This window comes from Dendropsophus ebraccatus, chromosome 2, assembly GCF_027789765.1.
Source record: "Dendropsophus ebraccatus isolate aDenEbr1 chromosome 2, aDenEbr1.pat, whole genome shotgun sequence".
NCBI lineage: Eukaryota > Metazoa > Chordata > Amphibia > Anura > Hylidae > Dendropsophus > Dendropsophus ebraccatus.
Window position 1 is genome coordinate 199333318 of NC_091455.1, and position 21629 is coordinate 199354946.

A 21629-nucleotide genomic window follows, 5' to 3' on the forward strand; every position below is an offset into this window, starting at 1 on the left:
TGCTAGATCGGCACTCGTTTACTGGGCCTATTACATGGCCCGATAACCGTTTAACGAGGGCTGCAGGGACATTGTTACCGATTTTCTTGAAGTCCTTGTTTAAACAGCATACTTTACCTACACATGTTGCAGGTCTTCTCCTGCGCTCCTTCTTCCTCTCGGTCCCGCACGCAGCAGCAGCTTCGGTGCGGCCTGTCTGAGCTGACAGACCGCTCAGCCAATCACTGGCCGCGTCGGTCCTGACCAGTGATTGGCTGAGTGGTCTGTCAGCTCAGACAGGCCGCACCGAAGATGCTGCTGCGCGGGACCAAGAGGAAAAAGGAGCGCAGGAGAAGACCTGCATCGTGCTTAGGTAATGTATGGTGCTCGTGAAATCGTCGGTCGCCCGCCGCGCATCGCTTTTCCACGCAGCGATGTGTGGTCGGTGCCCAATGATTTTAGGTTTGAACCTAAATAAACGATCAGCTGATGACACGATCATCGGCTATATGTTGTCTCTATTCAACGGAGCGATAATCGGCCAAATCGGGCCAATGCGCCCGATTATCACTCCGTGGAATAGGACCCTTAGTCCTGTTAAGATTTATGGTGCAGTGGGCTGAAAAATCTGCTCCAGAGTCTGTTCACACTCCACGATTTTCGGCCGTCCACAGCCGCAAACAAACAAGATTACCGCTCGTGAGCGGGGGCCTTTACAAGGCACAATAAACTGCACAGCTGGGTGTCATGAAGATCGCTGCTTTGCTAGTGCGGCCATTGAAGAGGTTATCCAGCGCTACAAAACATGGCCACTTTCTTCCAGAGACAGCACCACTCTTGACTCCAGTTTGTAACCCCATTCCATTGAAGTGAATGGAGCTTAAAGCAAATGTACTATCAGTACATTCACTTTAAGCTTTGCCCATGGATAGAACAGCATTGGCGCAGGGAAGCCGGTGCTGCGGTAATTTTTTTGAACTGTGGCCCGGTTCCCTCATACAGCGGCATTCTATTCCCAGGGCACCGGCCGGGGGTGAGGCTCGGAGACGCTCGGCTCCCGGGAGAGCTTCGGGAAAAATTAGACAGGCGCCGGAAGTTCCCGAAGAGGAGGGGGAGCTTGGGAACACCCCTTTGACAGTTTGTGCCAGAAAATAAGAGCATTTATCAATGTCTTCGAAGCACAAACAGAAATATAAAAGGTACCATGTGTCTCCTTGTCCTGTCAGCATCTAACAGGGTCAGCAGTGTGGAGCCAGAATTGCAGCATCACAATCAGTAGTTTACATTGTATCTCATCCTACAAGATATAGACTTTAGTAACTAATGTTACCTTAACTTCTTCTTCTCTTGATATCAGCGCCTTGGTTGAAGCCGATGGAATTGACGCCCTGGTCAATCTTTTGACGGGCAAGAGAGAAGAAGTGATTGCCAACACGTGCACAGTGCTCATCAACATGGCGGCCCAGGAGTCCCTCCGGCTGGCCATGCACAGTCACGGGGTCATGCAGGCCCTTGTGGCTACATTGCAGTCAGCCAGTAATTTGGTTCTCAGGAAAGCCTTACTTACTGCGGCCTCCTTGGGATGTGATGCCGATGCAAGGACTGAGGTAAGGGGCTTACTTTACTATAATGTGGACAGAATGGAAGATGACTGCTGCCAAAGCTTTGGCTGTCCAGGCATGATGTGAATTGTAGTTTTGCAACAGCCATAAAGTGCCAGACAATATTTTAGAAAATTTAAAAGGGATGCCCAGCAAGCTCTACGGCCATTCAACTGGTGTCAGAAAGTTGTATAGATTTGTAATTTACTTCTATATAAAAATATCAAGTCTTTTCATACTTATCAGCTGCTGTATGTCCTGCAGGAAATGTTTTCTTTTCAGTCTGACACAGTCCTCTCTGCTGCCACCTCTGTCCATGCCAGGAACTGTCCAGAGCAGGAGAGGTTTTCTATGTAAATTTGCTACTGCTCTGGACAGTTCCTTTCTTGGACAGAGATGTCAGCAGAGAGCACTGTATCAGACTGCACTTCCTGTAGGACATACAGCAGCTGATAAGTACTGGAAGACTTGAGACTTTTATAAAGAAGTAAATTACACACCTATATAACTTTCTGGCACGGGTTGATTTGAAAGAAAAAGATTTTCGCTGGAGTACCCCTTTAAGATAATTAGGTGACTGCTTCAGCATGGGGGGCAGACTGGAATCGGTAAGATGAGTATTATAATATTACATCGCCAGTTTCCCAAATCTGACCATAGTTTGTCTTACAAATGTGGCGGAAGCAAAACCTATTACAGGAGTTTTCTGGGCCTTTTTTTATATTGATGGCCTTTCCTTTAAATATAATGAACTTCCTTCATATAGAGTCAGCCTCCATCTTGAAGAAGGTAAAGAATCTTTGAAATGAGAAAATGATGAAGATGATTTACAGGAGCTTACAGTATAGGAAATCATTGCAGCGCATTAAAGCCTGTCACCCTGCAGATTACCGCTATAAATCAATCAGCGTTAATGTGTCAGGCCCCTAGTCATTTTATACCTTTCACACTGGAAGATGACACTTTTAGTCACTGGTTGTTAACTATGTTTTTCATCTAGCAGACTATATCTTACTCACATAAAGGGGAATGGCAGCGAAGTGTTAAAATGTATGTAATAGAATCTATCGGATAGGAAAAATTAAAGGGGTTATCCAGAATAAGAAAAACATGGCTGCTTTATTCCAAAAACAGCGCCAATCTTGTCCATAGGTTGATTGTGGTATTGCAGCTCAGTTCCATAGAATGGAGACAAGTTGTAATACAGCACACAGCCTGAGGACGGGGGTGGCGCTGTTTTTCTAATCCTCGATAACGCCTTTAGGCTGGGTTCACACTAAGGAATTAGGCAAGGAATTGAAGCAGAAAGTTTTCTGCTTGAAATTTCTCGCCTATTCTGCTCTGGCAGAGTAGGAGCTGAATTTGAGCAGAATTCAAGCAGAATTTCAAGCAGAATTCAAGCCCCCATAGACTACTATAGGATTCCTCTAGCGGAATCCGCCCAAAGAATTAACATGTCAATTCTTCAGGCGGAAAGCGGATCCGCGGCGGAATTTTCAGCGCAGAAATTCTGCTGTGTGAACAAATACGCGGAAAGCCCATTAAAGCCAATGTACATTCTCAATGTTCATTCTTTTTGGGGGCCGGATTCTGCCCGCATTTTGGCGCAGAATCCGCCTGAAAATCCGCGAGAAATTCTCAGTGTGAACCCAGCCTTAAAGAGGATGTACCATCAGGTACATCCCCTTTAATCTGACGCACGGATCGAACGGCGCCGTCACGGGGAAGCGTCCCAGTTTCAGTGTACGCCGCCGTTCTATCCACGGGTCCCGGTATTACAATTTAGTTCCTAGTACCTGGTGGTACATCCTTTTTAAACGGTACATTATTACTTTGTTGATAAGTGTTATGCTTGTTTGCTTTATTTTAGTTTAGAAACGCAGAAGGACTGGTCCATCTGGTGAAACACCTCAGTTCCAACCACGATGAAGTCAGGAGAAATGCATGCTGGGCTATTGCTGTGTTTGCCAATGATGAAGTGACCGCTAGTGAACTGTACAGACTGGGGTAAGGGTGACTACACAATATTAATACAGGAAGCCAGCGCATCAGTCCGCAGGTCCACTGCCATTGGGATTCATTGGGCAAAATGGTGTCATATATTTAGTGTTTGAGTTTCAGAGATATTGCTCATTGTATCCCATCTCTTCTCTCTTTAGGGCGTTTGATATTCTTCAGCGGATGAACCTCTCGACAAGCCGTGCAAACACTTTCAGTGAATTAGCTGAAAACAAGATGCTGGATAACAACCTGTCCCTAAAGTACAATCAGAAAGGACACCTGTCCTACAGTAACCTGATAAAGGACGGCTTTTATGACCATGGTCGGGTATGTGAACATTTGATCTCCATCTATTAAAGGGGTTATTATAAAAAGCATAGCTACTTGTTTGCAAAAACAGCGCCACCCCTGTCCTCAGATTGTGTGTGGTATTACAATTCAACTCCACTCACTTCAGAGCTGTAAAATTTTTAACCTGTAGTTACCTGGAGGACTCCATGAAGCTATGTATGGCAGATTGCATTTATTTTTGAAGACTATTTAACTATAAGATTTTTTTTAATCTTTTTTAGCTGAAAGCAGGTGCCAAGTTACCATCTTTAGAAGATCTCAGTAAGCAGATGGTGAACCAGAGCCGAGCAGTTCTCTTAGTCAACACAAAACTTCCCGAAATGTGAGTGCTCAGCTGATTTACTCTTAAAGGGGTTATCCAGGATTAGAAAGAAACAGCTACTTTACTGTAACAACAGCACCACCCCTGTTCTTTCTGGTTGTGTGTGGTATTACAATTTAGTTCCATTCACTTTTATAGAACTGAGGTGTAAAACCCCACACCAAGACTGAGGACAAGAGTGGCGCTGTTTTTGGAAGAAAGCTGACATTTTTTTTTTATTTTCTAATTTAACAGGCTGTAAGGGTTCCTAAACAGCCATGGTTATCATTACATAGCACGCTTCAAAGCAGAAATGACTTTTTTATCTCAGTCATTGTAGTTCATTGCTCATTCGTAGTATGTAAGGCTAGTTTCATATGACTTTTATATGTAGGGTAACACATAAATGGGTTATCCACGATTACAAAAAGGACAGCTACTTTCTTGCAAAAACAGCGCCACCCCTGTACTCAGGTTGTGTGTGGAATTACAATTCAGCTCAGTCACTTTCCTGTAACTGAGCTACAAAAAAGCCCAACGTATATGCTGCTAACTATATCTTCAGGCCCACACCATCACCACCACCACCAGTAGAGGAGAAGCCAGAGCCAAATCATGGACGATCTCCTTCCTCACACAGTAGAAGCGCTTCCAGAGAAAAAGGAGGGTAGGTGACATGCCATACTTTACATTTTTATACAGTTTCTGTTCCTGTGCTCTCGTGCCTTATTTCTCCCAGAACAAAGGGGTTGACCATGATTTTTTTCTCACGGCTGGCCCCTATCACCACCAACATCATCTATCAGTGGTTGTTCTAGACAGCCGCATACACCTTATATTGATGGCTGAACTGCCACAAGCGGCGGGTACGGCCATCAAAAGTCTAAAACGTATGGGGACCTTTAAAGGGAATCAGTAGTACAACGCATAATAGAGCTGCTAAAGCGTTCTCTTACCATACTTGGTGTGCCGTCCCCTGTTAAGGTTTATACATTGTTTTATTCCGGTGCACGTTGCAGGGAGAAAGGCGGGAACTAGTCATTTGGGCGTAGCCCGTCCTTAACTAGTCACGGTTCTCTGACTGCAGAGTGACTAGTTCTGGCCTCTCTCCCTGCAATGCGCGCGGGAATAAAACAACATTTTCTCCTATATACCCTGTAAGACGATGGCACACCACGTGTGGTATGACAAGGCTTTAGCATTAGGAGCTGCTAATAGTGTTATATGCCTTATAGTATTTATTGGTTTCCTTTTAAACTGTGAAAGTGTATGTCATGGGAGACTGTGCCATGACTCTAGAGCATTGCTCCCCAATCTGTGGCCCCCATGCTGTCATGGCATTATGGACATTGTCATTTTACAACAGCTATAATTTTGTTGTTGTTTTGCACCAGCTGGACAAGCACAGGTTGGGGAACACAACTCTACAGGGTACTTATATTGTCTTCATAGGATTCTTATATGGAAAATTTGCTTAGACTGTGGCAGAAAATCTTATTGACTTAATCATTTTGTTTCCCCAGAAATATTCCATCTCCTGTTGAAGACAAACAAGACGTTCCTGTCGGGCGATCTCCTTCCCTAAGCAGAAGTGGTCCCAAGGAAAAATCTTCCAGGTACATTCAGCTATAATATCATAAGACATTAAACGTTATGAAAACATTTTTAGGCTATGTTCACGCAATGTATTTTTTATGATAAGAACGGCCATCATAGAAAAATGTCATGCATTTAAGTCAATGCAAACAACGGCCGTTGATCAGACAGTGTATTGAACAACGGCTGTGGAAGTAATTGACATGTCAATTATTCCCAGACGTTGTGCATTGATTTCAATGCTGTTTTTATTGCAACAATGGCCATTGTTTGACACTCACTTCAACGACCGTTGTTTTTAAATGCCAAACAACGGCCATTCTATGGACCTTGTTTGAACATAGCCTTAAGGGCATACCAGGGGGAAATTTCCATTGTTGTCTGATTGCGAACCTAGAGCATGCTCAAGTCCGTGTAAACCCTTCTGAAGTCTTTGCATTCGATTACCAGTGGCTGCAGAAGTTAGATGCGGCCCTAGCAAAGTCCTGGGAAACATGGATATGGCCATAGGCTATATTTATGTTTTCCAGGCATCCAACTTCTTTAGCCATCGGTAATCAAATACAGAGACTTCCAGGTTCAAACGAACCCAAGCGTGCTTTAGGTTCACTCATCCCTAATCATAATCACACAACAATGGAAATTTCCCACTGGTATGTCCCTCATCTCTAATTATTATATATAAATAACCACATTGGGGTGTAATTCACTAAAAGTGTCTCATTCGTTTACAATGTAAACTAAGGCTATGTTCACACACAATTCTCTGAGCCTCAACAACCACTCATTTTTACTTGACAAAAAACAAACAAAAAAAAAACATTGGAAATGACAGTTTGTCTTTGACCCTTCTTTTTGCATTTGGGCCATTTTTCGCCTTTCTTGCACCTTTTTGGCCATATTTCTAGACTGTTTATGAACTACAGTAAAAGCTTAAGCGCAGTACAATGGCTGTTTTCAATTGGGATTAGTTTCATAATACATCCCAAATAACGTCTGTTTTGGGACCATTTTCCAGCCTCAAAAATGTGCGAAAACACAAAGTCACTCTAAGTATGCTCCAGATTTATCTAGTCTAGTCTGAGTTTACACCACCTATTGGCTGCCTGTGGTATTGTGGACATTTATTTTTTTTAAAATCAACTGGTATTAGAAAATTATAGATTTGTAAATTACTTCTATTTAAAAATCCCCAGTTTTCCAGTAGCAGGAGAGGTTTTCTATGGGGATTTGTGCCTGCTCTGGACACTTCCCGTCACAGACAGAGGTGGCAGCTGAGAGCGCTGTGTTAGACTGGAAAGAATACACCACTTCCTGGAGGACACACAGCAGCTCATAAGTACTGGGAGACTGGAGGTTTTTCAACAGAAGTAATTAGCAAATCTCAATAACTTTCTGACACCGGTTCATTTAACTTTTTTTCTTCGGAATACCCCTTTAATTTGCGCCAGAATCTGATGCTGGGCTTTTAGTGCACATTATTGCATTAAAAGCCACATGTCCTGTTACAGACGCCACCTCACTATGTCTAAAACACATAATAAATGTGGCTAGAATCGGGGGGCATATTCAGTAGTGAACCCGCTCCATTGTTTTTTGTCTTTTTTTTGGTACTTTACAGCAAAAAAGTTACAAAACCACAATGTCTGGGTTATGCCAATGAAGGGATATTTATATAGTGTTAGATGTGCATAAACATGGGCTGTACATTTTTGCAGTATGTATGTTATGTACTGGGCTTAGCTGTATATACTCTGCTATAACTATAGGTAGCTCAGGTAGTCTTTCCTATAGCTATGAAACCACATGAGTGCATACATGACAGGTCAGCTCTATGTTATCGCTCCTGCAGTAGATATATCTGCATTATAAGCTGCATGTGACGCAGGGGATGCACTCATGTGTGCCAAAGAACACCGCTCGGCTATTCCCTCCACCAATACGAGCCACCCAGGACTCTGAGGCATATGTAACATTGTTCTCCCGACAGATGTTCCTACTTTACACTAATGAATAGAAACCATGTGCGGCCTAAAATCATGTACAGTGTTGTGGAGGATTCAGAAATCCTGCGCTGAAAGACATACGTGCCATGGGATGTGTCAGACCATTCTTTTTCCTGAATTAACAGATGACTAAATTGAAGCAGATGTGTTGTATAGCATGGAGGCTTCATGTGATGGATATCAGGGCGACACGTCCGCTCACTGCGCTCATCTCCATCCACATTGGCAGTAAAATATCAGGAGGGGAAAAGCGGCTTTTATTGTGTATTTTATGTATAAATGAATGGGGGCAAATCAGGTCCAATGGTAAGTACCTATCAAAGGTGCTCCAAGGAAGGACACATGGTGACCTGGCCATAGGGTCATGGGTGCCCCAAGCTTATTGATGTGCATGGAGGGCAAAATACACAGCCCATCTATTCTGGTTCCACAAAACACTGAAAAGCTCACTGTGACAGAATAATGTCCTTACAGTCTGCTGCATATAGGACCACAGACCGGTCACAGTACACGTGCTGACCCGTCTACTGCAATGGGAACTGAGCATCAGAACCTAAGAAGGTAGGCTGGTCTAATACATGATGTTCTTTATTACATCATGTGGAGTCTGGGTGCATGTGCATCACTTACTTGTAGTAGAGATGGCACCAAGATGCATTATAGGAAGAAGACAAGCCAGGAGGGGCAGTGTGATGGGCAATGTTCTGCTGGAAGCCTTGGGACCTGGCATCATGTGGATGTTTCTGTGACATGGACCATATACCTGTTTTGGCAGCATGAATTGACCCACACAATTCTAGGCTTTAATGTTTTGACTGATTGTTGATAGATAGATAGATAGATAGATAGATAGATAGATAGATAGATAGATAGATAGATAAATCACGAGAGAATAGTAGTAGCAGCACTTCAAAAGAGGTAAATGCCGGGTGCCAGCGGATCGAGACCAGGGACCATATTTAAATAGTATGGGAAAATCCACAGCACTCCTTATTGAATTTCAAAGTGCAGCATACAGACGCAACGTTTCAGCAGCTATTCGCCGCCATTTTCAAGCGTGCTCAGTGAAACACATGTGTGCAATATATAGCAAAATAATATTCTGTGATTGGTGCATACAAAGTAATTCATTCCTTACATCTGTGTTTAGAGGTCACGAGGGATGCTCAAGTGCCTCCCCAGTGATTTACATATATCAGGTGTTCAGAGACCATCACGTGACCACATAATCAAAAAGTGTCCGTGATTAAAAGTCCGCTTGACAGTTCATGTAGGCAAATAGCCTTTCAGAGATAGGCAAAACAATAAGTTCTTTTGAATCATGTCTTCAAGGATAATGAAAATACCAAACACACTTCGGGAGTAAAGGCAAAGCAATAAGAGATACGATGTCAATTCCGCTTGCAGATCATGTGACCTGCACCTTGAATTTCAATAAGGAGTGCTGTGGATTTTCCCATACTAGATAGATAGATAGATAGATAGATAGATAGATAGATAGATAGATAGGAGATAGATAGACAGACAGACAGATAGAGATAGATAGAGGATTTAGTCATATTCTATAATACATGGTTAGTGCATTTATCCATGTAAACAGAGCCTTAAAGGAGAAGGCGAAAATTGTTATTAAAGTATTGTATTGCTGCCCAAAAGTTATACAAATCCCCAATATACACTTATTATGGGAAATGCTTGTAAAGTGCTTTTTTCCCTGCACTTACTACTGCATCAAGGCTCCACTTCCTGGATAACATGGTGATGTCACTTCCTGGATAAAATGGTGATGTCACTTCCTGGATAACATGGTGATGTCACAACCCGACTCCCAGAGCTGTGCGGGCTGTGGCTGCTGGAGAGGATGATGGCAGAGGGACACTGGGGGACACATGGCACTGGAAGGACATTGAGCATCCCCCTGCCATCATCCTCTCCAGCAGCCACAGCCCGCACAGCTCTGGGAGTCGGGTCGTGACATCACCATGTTATCCAGGAAGTGACATCACCATGTTATCCAGGAAGTGACATCACCATGTTATCCAGGAAGTGAAGCCTTGATGCAGTAGTAAGTGCAAGGAAAAAAGCACTTTATAAGCATTTCCCGTAATACGTGTATATTGGTAATTTGTATAACTTTTGGGGGGCAATACAGTACTTTTCACCGGACTTCTGTTTTTAATTAACAAGCCTAAGACCTTAATCACACATCCCGTGAAGTTGCCCTCACAAATCTGTGATCACGGACAATTTTAGGGCCCATTGAGTTGTGTTGGGCTGTTCATACGATCTGTGCCGCAAAAAATATTACATGTCCTAGTGCGGAGCATGATTGCGGCACGGATTCCCCATTAGAAGACTATGGGATCTGTGTTTTTCATGGATACCTCTTAAAGTGTTGTATTGCCCCCCAAAAGTTGTACAAATCCCCAATATACACTTATTACGGGCAATGCTTATAAAGTGCTTTTTTCCCTGCACTTACTACTGCATCAAGGCTTCACTTCCTGGATAACATGGTGATGTCACTTTCTGGATAACATGGTGATGTCACAACCCAACTCCCAGATCTGTGCGGGCTGTGGCTGCTGGAGAGGATGATGGCAGGGGGACACTGAGGGACACAGGGCACTGGTGAGACACTGAGCATCCCCCTGCCATCATCCTCTCCAGCAGCCACAGCCTGCACAGCTCTGGGAGTCGGGACATCACCATTTTATCCAGGAAGTGACATTACTATGTTATCCAGGAAGTGACATTACTATGTTATCCAGGAAGTGACATCACCATGTTATCCAGGAAGTGACATCACCATGTTATCCAGGAAGTGACATCATAATTTTATCCATGAAGTGAAGCCTTGATGCAGTAGTAAGTGCAGGGAAAAAAACACTTTATGTGCATTTCCCGTAATAAGTGTATATTGGTGATTTGTATAACTTTTGGGGGGGCAATACTATACTTCAATAAAAAATTTTGTCTGACTCCTCCTTTAAAGGGATATTCTGGAGCTTTAATTTTACACTTTAAAAAGATCAGGGTGAGATAATAGAGCAGAAAAACCTGTATTTTCCTGCCTCACCTGTACTGTTTTGAGGCTGCCACTTCCTGATGTCACACAAGTGAAGCCTATTGAGCCAATCACTGGCTGCGGCGGGTCACAGCTAATGCTAGTGATTGGGTGAGCAGGCATTTCCTGTGTGTCCTGATGAGACCATGAACCACTTGCTAGTGGGGAGCCGCTGCATCAGAGCAGTACTGGTGAGGGATCCATGGCAGGTGAGTACAGGTTTTTCCTTAGTATCCCACCCTGAGTTTAGGTCCTGCAGAAGCAGCTTGTGTTTTCCATTTTATAGGAGAGATGGGTTATTGTAGGGGGTTCCTAAACATCTTTCAGGGATTCCCTTGTGGATAGAAAGTTGGAAATTTTTATATCCTAGACACAAATCCGTCATTTTCTCTCTCATAGCGAGGCGCCATATTTCAGCTTCCGCGGCTTTATCCTCGGCAGAGACATTCTCTCTTGTTCATCTAAATTCAGTGACTTAGTTTAAAACAATATTGCGACCAATATATCTTACCAACAACTCGTCTCCTCCCTGCTTTGTAAAGGTCGGGAGGAATCTTTTTCCTCCAGTTCTGTCAATGTGCTATTAATTAATCTTTCCAGGAAGCCGTGATTTATGGACACTAATTCTTATTGTAACCCAAATTTGTCACCGAAAGAAAAACATTTCCCGCGTATATTTATGCTTTCCCATATACTCCGCATGTTTGTGTGTCCTTTATTACATAGCCGCGTCGATAGATCTCCTCTAATAAATGACGGGGGAAAGAACAATATGTTTTAGGTGTCACAGCTTCCCAACACACTTATGTCCCGTTTACCGGCTGGGATTTTTTTGCGTCACTTCTGTGTTGATTTATGTGTGTGGTATAGTGAAACGGTGGATTCATATATAGCGCCATATTATGCCATGGGTGAAATCCACAGCAAGTCAGCAACTAGTCCTCATCCAAATCCTATCCATAGGACCATGTTTTAAGTCTGTGCCAGATCCACATCCTATCCATCCTAGGCCTGTATGTGAAGACTTTTAAGAGATACTGTTTGCCTTAAGGAGATCAGGCAATGCTTTCTGGGAAAATATGCAAATTATCTCTTCTACAGGAGGAAGATAATGGTCTCTCTGGTGCCACCTATTGATAGCTACCTTGTAAGTTGATTAACAAGCCTAAGGTCTTATTCACACAATCCCGTGAAGGTGCCCTCATGGACAATTTTAGGGCCCATTGATTTGTATTAGGCTATTCATACGATCTGTGCCGCGAAAATATTGCATGTCCTAGTGCGGAGCATGATTCCCCAATAGAAGTCTATGGGATACATGTTTTTCATGGGCATCCATGTTTTTCATCCGTGAATCTGTGAAAAACATGGATGTGATTTTCTATCTAAGCTGGTTCTATTTTTTTTTTTTTTTAACTGGTTTGTTCACCAACTAGTGCCAGAAAGTGCCAGAAATTTGTAATTTATTTCATTTATAAATTATTAAAAAATCTTGAGTCTTCCAGTACTTATCAGCTGCTGTATGTCCTGCAGGAAGTGGTGTATTCTCTCCTGTGTGACACAGTGCTCTCTGCTGCCACCTCTGTCCATGTCAGAAACTGTCCAGAGCAGTAGCAAATCCCCATAGAAAACCTCTCCTGCTCTCCAGACTGGAAAATAATACCACTTCCAGCAGGACATACAGCAGCTGATAAGTACTGAAAGACTTTTTTTTAATAGGAGTGAATTACAAATCTCTAGCACCAGTTGATTTGAAAGAAAAAATGTTTGGGGTGAACAACCCCTTTAATTTTATTAAAACTATCACTTACAATTTTATAATGGATCTGCAAAAAAACAGATACAGATTGCAAAATGGAAGCAATCACAGATAGTATTTCACAGATCAGGGAGCTAGATAGAAGACTTAAATTAACATTGCTTAAAAATCACTGTCAGTAAGGCCTAAGGGTCTTTTTACATAACCCAATCTTTCATCTGTCTGGGCCACACGAATGATCCTGTTATTGTTTGTGAGACTATTTAAATTTATTGCCATCAGCTTTCACACGTCTCCTGTTTACACAAGGAGATGTGAGGCCTATAGTGATAAATTTTGCCGCAGTCCAAAAGATGCGATCAGCCATTGACCGGGCTGATTGCCGATTTATCTGCTGAAGGAGCATTTCTAGCAATGTTCCTTGCCAATAATCGACTCGAGTAAAAGGGCCTTAAAGGGATTTTATTGATGGTCTACTGTATCTTTAGGATACGTCAGCAATAAGCATCTGGTATTGCATCTCAGACTCATTGACATGAACAGCCCCAGTACCAGGCACAGCCACTACAGAGTGTATGTAACTGTAGCACAATGACCAGGCCTCAGTGCTCACTGGAGTACTATCCTCCCCTCACTCAACTGAGCATGGGGGTGTTGGGAATTATAACCCCCAACAAACTCATAATGGAGCCTATCCTAAGTACTGTCCACCTGTTAACCCTTTTTTTCTCTTTAATTTACTTACCGGCAGCCTCCTATAGGGGGCACTGGAGAAACATTTGTCTTCCTTCTGGAGGAGCAATAATGTGTATGCGTTTCCTGTGAAGCTTTGCCTGTAAGACTCCATTGCCTGGATGACTACAGCAGTAGCAATGGCTGCACAGACACAGACTGAGGGTCTATTACACAGGCTGATTCTGACATTGATCTTTCATGGTCATCTTTTTCCTAATAAACCAGCTCAGTCAGGTAAGGTAGATGGCCGTAAACACTTTCCATTGTGGATTTTCACATAGCGGAGGTCAGTGTAGTTATCAGGCCCCATTGGGTCTAACCTTTACCTTGACTATTGAACAGCAAGATGTGATACTGTTACTTATCCTCAGAATATCTATTGGTATTTGCATGCATGTTGCTCCTCCTAAATCCATAATGTAGAGTCTTTTATGTTAGTATAAAATCTGTGGCAATTCATTTCAGCAAATTGAAGAGTAAAGTAAAGAAAGAAGAAGAAAAGATGAAAGAAGAAGATGAAATACCCCCAGCCAAGACACAAGAGGAAGCGGCTCCTCAGATAACTCAGTGGTTTTCACCATTCGACCAAGATCTAGCTGACTATATCTCTGAAGTAACCAGGACCATCCTTCCTCTCCCTCATCCCAGGGAGCAAGTGGTGGCTTTGGCGCAGTAAGTAAAGGCTGCATGTAATAAGCCTCACCACCGAGAATCTTGAATCCACATTATAGGTCCTTAAAGGGAAACAAGCAGCAGATTAGAAGCATCTAACCTGCTGATATGTCCCTTTAGGGCACAGGGTGCTGAGGATGAATGGAAGTTTATCCCATTTTTGGAATATAAGCAGTTTATTTAATACACCTATGAGGCCTTTCAGTGCACTGGGGGCATCCACCTCGGCCAGCTCACCCTTCCTAATGATTATTGCAGCAGTGCTCTGTGAGCTCTGCTAATAGTTAGAAGGGACAGGCTGGCTGGGGCGGATATGTGCGCTGAGGGTGGTAGCCTCGCCCCCATTGCACCAAAACACCGTATTAGCATATCAAATAGACTGATAATATCTCGAATACTGCGGCAAGGATAAAGGTAAGAGACATACCTTCATCCTCAGTGCCCCATACGCTATAGGGACATGTCAACAAATGGGATGCCCCCAAACTGCTGATTGTTTCCCTCTAAGTAAACGTGGAATGGTTGCAGACCCTAACTGATATGTGCTGGAAGGAGTGCACGCCTAGTACGTTCTCTCCTGGCTCTGTCACTTGACTGAGACTAATTCATATTATAAGTCTATGGGACCACAATGCTCTCATAGACACAGAGGGAGGAGGGAGGAAAACTATTGACAATTGTAATGTGCTGATATCCCCCTATTGCACATGTATGTCTCTTACTTTCATCCTCTGCGCCGTTCCTGCTCCAAACTGCCTTACTTGACTAAGGATTAAACTACTAACTGCACAGGAACGGCGCAGAGGACGAATGTAAAACACATACCTTCATCCTCAGCGCCCTGTGTGCAATAGGGGGCTGTCGGCAGGTTAGATTTGTCTAACCTACTGATAGTTCCCCTTTAAAGGTGTTATTTAAAATTATAGAAAAAAGCACAGCTACATTCTTGAATAAACTGTTCCACCCCCTGTCCTCAGCTTCTGTGTGGTATTATAATTCATCTCCATTCACTTCAATGGAACTGAGCTGCAAAATCACATGCAAACTGAGGACAAGAGTGGTGCTGTTTCTGGAAGAAAGCTGACATGTTTTCTAAGCCTGAATACTGACATCTAAAGCCAGCACCAAATCAACCCTGAATCCAGGATACATGACCCATAACACATTCTCCACTTCATTAGCTGCCGACTATATTATAGAAGGATTTACTTGTAAGGGGATGGATGGGGTTACAGCAGGTTCCATAACACTTGTCATATACCCTAAGGGCCTTATTACACCAAACGATTATAGGCTGTACTTGGCCAATTATCGTCCGTACTTGGCTGATTACGGACGATAATTGTTTGGTGTAATAGGTTATGTTAAAAGGCAACGATCAGCTGACATGCACAATGTCAACTGATTATTGTTTTTCAACATGTTGAATCACAACTATCACAACAGACACTATAACACGACCGTGCTACAGGAGAGGCAGCAGCAGACCGCCACTCTCTTCAATGGTTCAATAGGTAGCCCAGATGACCTAAAGATCGTCCAGGCCGCAGCTCCCCGCAGCCCCCACGCTCCTCCTTGCTCACTGTCTGTGCATGTAATAGCACAGGCAGCCAGCGGGGAACGAGGAGGAAGCGAGTGCTGGCATGACAGGTCGGCGCTCGCTTCCTCCTCTTAATTGTGCCGTGTAATACAGCCCCAAGAGGGCAGAAGAAGGAGAACCAAGCTCCAGCGTGTGCATTGCCGCCATAGACATCTCTTCATTTTGCAGGATAAGCAGTTACACTCTGCATTGAGTAACATGTGGAAGTTTTGCTCCTAACCCCGTGCTGATAAATATCTCTTTCCTGCTTAACTACATAATCATTATATTTGCTTAATTTCTTCAGACTTCAGACTAAAATTGATTTCATTTGAAGCTTTTATGTTGAGCTTTTAATCTTGCACCAAATGCAGTTTAGCAGGCACGATGCTCCGGTGGCTGCATACATTACCATTTTAATTGATTTAATGATCTGAACATAATTGCAGCAATCACTCAAAGGCCATTTGTAAAAAGCTACTTTTGTTTTTTGATGATACTTGAAAAAATCTCAAAAAGAGTCACAGCTACTCTCTCCATTCGTTCCAAGGTTCGTCGCGGGAAAGATGGGCGGACCTATTGCAAAAGATCGGTTGCACGAATTCAGCTGGGAGCTGCACGTTGGCGAGATTAAGTATGAACTAAAAAGCAACGTCGTGCCCATCGGGAAAATTAAGAAAGGAATATTCTATCATCGGGCATTGCTGTTTAAGGTATGAGCATCAACGTGCAGACTGTATCTTAGGGTCGTATTAGATGGCCCGATGCGCCGGGTAAGCGAGCGCTGGTGTGCTAGATTGGCACTAACTTCCATAGTCTATTACACTGCTCGATTATCGTGCATCTGTCTGTGCAGTGCTTCCATTATGTAGTAAATAATGGAGGTATACTTACCTCTCCAGGCTCTCCAGTGTCCTGCTCCCTGCTCACCGCAGCCGCCTTTGCAGCTCAGTGCAGTGACAGGAGGCTCAGCCAATCACTGGCCAAGACAGGACAGCACCGTGGCCAGTGATTGGCTGAGGGGCCTGCCCCTTAGGAAATGGCATCAGAAGCTTCAGTGGCAGCTGCAGGGAATACAGGGAAAAGGCAGCAGGGCAGTAGGGGAGCTTGGACAGGTAAGTGTACGTCCTTATTATTTTCACAGTCATCAGCCACCTGCTGTGCATCACTATTACACGTAGCGTGCACGGCTGACAGGCGATGATTTTTAAATTTGCTAAAAGGTAACGTCACTTTGGCTGATCACTGATTTGGCCTGATTACCGCTGATCGGCAGATAAATTCTCTGTGTGATAGGGCCCTTACAGGAAATGGATGGCTAGACTTCTATGCTATGTAAACTCATAAGATTAGGCACCCTAAGCACAGACCCTTTTACACAGGCTGACATGCCCCCATGAGCGCCAGTGTATTATATCCCATATAACACAGGTAAGCTGCTGCCAGAAACCTCAAAGGGATCAGGTACATTAAAATCCAACTACCTGATGTATCCTGCTGGTCCTGCCCAAATCAGCAGGTTTAGCAGCCATTAATATACTGTGTTTGGCCAGCTTTAGCATCAATAAACTAGTGCACTGGACATGGAATACTTACAGTATTTACTGCAGTATAGAGTAAAAGAACAGGGACAGCCTCTAAATATTAGCTGGATGGTGCAGCATGACAGCCATGGCTTTGGGATTACCATCTCTGATCTGGGTGCCTAAAGGTTGAACTCATAAGCCACATGTTGATACCTCTGCTATAAGTACTACTTCTTAAAGGGCTTTCTAAAACTTTTTGATTGATATCCTATCCTCAGTATCTTATATGGATGGATGGCACCCACACTGATCAGCTGTTTGCCAAACCACAGTGCTTGCATATACAGAAAAGAGAGTCAGAAGTGGACAGTGCCATACATTGTGTGGTGGCCATGTTGGATTACTGCAGTTCAGTTTTCATTGAAGTACCAGCATGACCACTACACTATGTACAGAGCTGTCTTCTTCCAGCTCTCATTTCTGTATGTGTGATCATTATATGAGACCATCAATAAAAAAAAATCACAGAATAATTCTTTAAACACAAATATAAAATCTTATTTCATATGGGTGAGGTCTGTTTGGTCTATGGTCGGCTGTATATGAAAAAAAAATGGTGGACCATTGTTATAAAATGAAATTGAGTGGATTGAGCATCTCGAGGAGATAGACAGAAATCATACTGAGTAAGGCCATGTTCACACAATGTATATTTTTCTAAAAGAACGGCCGTTGTTGAAAATATAGAAACATAGAAGATTGTCGGCAGAAAAAGACCACAGGGTCCATCTAGTCTGCCCTTTTAGTATTTTCTTTCTTATTATCTTAGGATAGATGTATGTCTATCCCAGGCGTGTTTAAATTCTGTTATTGTAGATTTACCAACCACCTCTGCTGGAAGTTTGTTCCAGGTATCTACTACTCTTTCAGTAAAATAATATTTTCTTACATTGCTTCTGATCTTTCCCCCAACTAACCTCTCACTGTGTCCTCTTGTTCTTGAGCTCAGTTTTTTACTAAAAACACTCCCCTCTTGAACCTTATTTTGTCCCTTAACATACTTAAAGGTTTTAATCATGTCCCGTCTTTCCTCCAGACTATACAGATTCAAATCTTTAAGTCTTTCCTGATATGGTTTATGCCTCACACCCTCCACCATTTTTGTAGCCGTCTTTGGACCCGTTCTATTTTATCAATGTCCTTTTTTAGGTGAGGTCTCCAGAACTGGACACAGTATTCCAGATGTGGCCTCACCAGATCTCTATACAGCGGGATCACAATCTCCCTCTTCCTACTGGTTATACCTCTAGCTATACACCCCAGCATACGATTTGCTTTCCCCACCGCCTGGTTGCACTGGTGACTAATTTTAAGGCCGTCAGAAACCATTACCCCTAAATCCTTCTCTTCTGAAGTCTTTTCCAACACAGTACTGCCGATGTTATACTCGGATAGAGGATTCCTCCTCCCCAAGTGCATTATTTTACATATGGAAACGTTGAACTTCAATTTCCACTGTTTGGACCACTTATCTAGCAAAGCTAAATCATTTTCCATATTACTGACACCTCCAGGAATATCAACCCTATTGCACACTTTTGTGTCGTCAGCAAACAGACAAACTTTACCTATCAACCCTTCTCCTATGTCACTTACAAACATATTAAAAAGAATAGGACCCAGAACAGACCCTTGTGGCACACCACTTGTAACCAGTCTCTGCTCAGAATATACACCATTAACAACAACCCTCTGATATCTATCCTTCAGCCAACCACAAATCCACTGAACTATCCAGGGATTTAGTCCAATTTTCTTCAACTTCTCTATCAGCTCTTTATGGGGAACTGTATCAAAAGCTTTGCTGAAGTCCAGATAGGCGATATCCACAGCACCACCTTCATCCAGCACTTTTGTGGCATAATCAAAGAAATCAATGAGATTAGTCTGACATGATCGGCCCTCAGTAAAGCCATGCTGGTTTGGATCCATCAAATTGTTGATTCTTAGGTGATCCATTATCTTCTTTTTTAGAAGAGTTTCCATCATTTTCACTACTACAGATGTCAGGCTCACTGGCCTGTAGTTACTGGGTTCTTCTCTATTCCCCTTCTTGTGGATTGTTATAACATTGGCTGTTCTCCAATCATCCGGGACATCTCCTGTTAGCAGGGATTGGTTATACAGATCTGTAAGGGGGGCAGCAATCACAGATCTGAGTTCTTTTAGAACCCTGGGATGGATCCTATATGGTCCCATCGCCTTATTCAGCTTTAAACGGGCAAGTTCCTCTGCAACTTCAGCCTCTGAAAATACTGGAGCCGAACCCGTATAGCTGGAGGCAATGCTGTGTCCAACCATCCTGTGATTGTGAAGGTCGCCTTCTGAAAACACTGAGCAGAAGTAACTATTCAAATAGTCAGCGACCGCCTTATCTCCATCAATAAACGTATTCTCCCCATTCCTTATTTTAGTAATGCTGCAGCCATTCTTCTTCTTCTTCCTGTCACTTATATATCTGAAGAAGGTTTTATTTCCTGCAGTAACAGATTTTGCCATTTCTTCTTCTTTTGAGGCTTTAGCAGCATTTATAATCTGCTTTGCCTCCTTCTGTATACTTTTATACGTCTCTCTGTCAGCTTCATTTCCAGTCTCCTTATACTTCCTATACGCTGCCTTTTTTACTTTTACAATGGCCTTAACCTCTCTAGTAAACTATAATGGATTCTTCTTCCTTTTACTTTTGCTAACTTCTCGTACATATAGTCTAGTTGCCTTTAATATGGCATTTTTTAATTCTGCCCACTGAGTGCTCGCTCCCGATGTTTTATCCCACCCTCTTTATTCTTTATCTAAATACTCCCCCATTTTATTAAAATCTGTCTTCCTAAAATCCAATACTCTTGTTGTAGTATGGGATTGGACGCAGTCAGTTTGTACGTCAAACCATAGACACTGGTGGTCACTGGAACCTAAATTTTCTTCCACTCTAACTTCAGCCACCCGATCCCCATTAGTAAATACTAAATCTAGAATGTTCTCTCCTCTGGTTGGTGACTTCACTAGCTGTTTCAGAGATGCCCCTGTAAGGGTCTCTATTATATTCTTGCTTTTACATGTAAGTGCAAAAGGGATATTCCAATCCACATCCGGCATGTTGAAGTCACCCATAACTACAATGTCCCCCTTTAATGACATTTTAGTAATTTCATCCATCAGCATGTTATCATAGTCCTCGCTTTGCCCCGGAGGCCTATAGATAACACCTATCCTAATAACAGATCCCTCTTTGGACTGCATACAAACCCAGAGAGTCTCCAGCTCTTTATATGTATTTTGGATGACTGTTGATTTAAGACTATCCCTGACATAAATGGCTACCCCGCCTCCCCTTCTCTCTGCTCTGTCTTTTCTGTACAAAATATATCCCGGTATAACTATGTCCCAATCATTAGACTCTTTGAACCAGGTCTCTGTTACAGGAACATACGTTATGTTGCCGTCTATTGAATCACGGCCGGAGCGTATACACATAGTATAAACTCTGGCCGGTATCTCTAGCGACGCTGCAAAAAACTGACGTATCAGTTTTCTGCGGCTGCTATTCATGGAATAGCGGCTGCAGAGAACCTTTCAGTGCACACAATGAAGCGCGCAGCACCGTCCGCACGCTCCATTGTGTGCAGTGGGGAGTTCTAATGCGGGCGCACACTGATGCGCCCGCATCAGAACTCAGCGGCGCTAAAGATCATCTGTCCGGTACTGAAGTACCAGCCGGGATGATCTTATCTGACACTGGCCCTTCCGTGACCCGGCCGGGTCACGGAACGGCCGGTGTTATACAATGTGTGAACATGGCCTAATCCTCCATTACGTGTAATGCTCAGGACACAGTCTCTTTTGTTAGCGTGTAATGTTATGCTGTAAATGTTTCCAATCCCAGGCTATATCTGACAGAATTGGCCTGGTCTGTAGCCTGACACGAGGAGATTATGGCCGGGCATGGAATGAAGTGAAGTTACTCGATGACTCGATTCGTGCAGGAACCAAGGCGGCACCAGAGACTTATATCGTGGACCTTATGTATCAGCCGGGTCGTCTGATGAAACATGGCAGCCTGGAGGCCGATTACTACCAACACATCTAGTACCATGTATTCTGCTGTATTTATTAAGGACGCATTTGCTTGCAATACATTTCATGGAATAAAGGATTATGTATTATAGCGTTATGGTTATACGTCTCTAAACTTTTAGTCTATTTTCATATTTGTAGCCTTTCACCTTTTCATGATCATCGATCTGTTGATGTTGATTTGATGCTGATGACAGGCATTTGCTCTGTCAGCTGTTGCAAAACTACAATTCCCATCATGCCTGGACAGCCAAAGGCTGCTGTGATGTCTTAAGATGTTTTCAGACGGGTAACATACAAATGTGTATCACTCAGGTTAAAG

The 21629-nt window shown here is 43.2% G+C and overlaps 1 protein-coding gene across 3 annotated transcripts in view; it reads left to right on the forward strand.

Annotated features, from left to right (window-relative positions):
* Window positions 1–21398, forward strand: part of ARMC3 (armadillo repeat containing 3) — a 63063-nt gene extending 41665 nt beyond the window's left edge. For 2 of the 3 annotated variants that reach the window (XM_069960530.1, XM_069960531.1), the window contains exons 11-19: window positions 1337–1586; window positions 3451–3587; window positions 3740–3908; window positions 4154–4254; window positions 4799–4900; window positions 5757–5849; window positions 13862–14068; window positions 16198–16360; window positions 21117–21398. In XM_069960530.1, coding sequence (XP_069816631.1) covers window positions 1337–1586; window positions 3451–3587; window positions 3740–3908; window positions 4154–4254; window positions 4799–4900; window positions 5757–5849; window positions 13862–14068; window positions 16198–16360; window positions 21117–21320 — 1426 coding nt within the window. In that variant the 3' untranslated portion in view covers window positions 21321–21398. The remainder of the gene's footprint in view (window positions 1–1336; window positions 1587–3450; window positions 3588–3739; window positions 3909–4153; window positions 4255–4798; window positions 4901–5756; window positions 5850–13861; window positions 14069–16197; window positions 16361–21116) is intronic. The other variant, XM_069960532.1, reaches the window with a different exon arrangement.
* The last annotated feature ends 231 nt before the right edge of the window (window positions 21399–21629 follow it).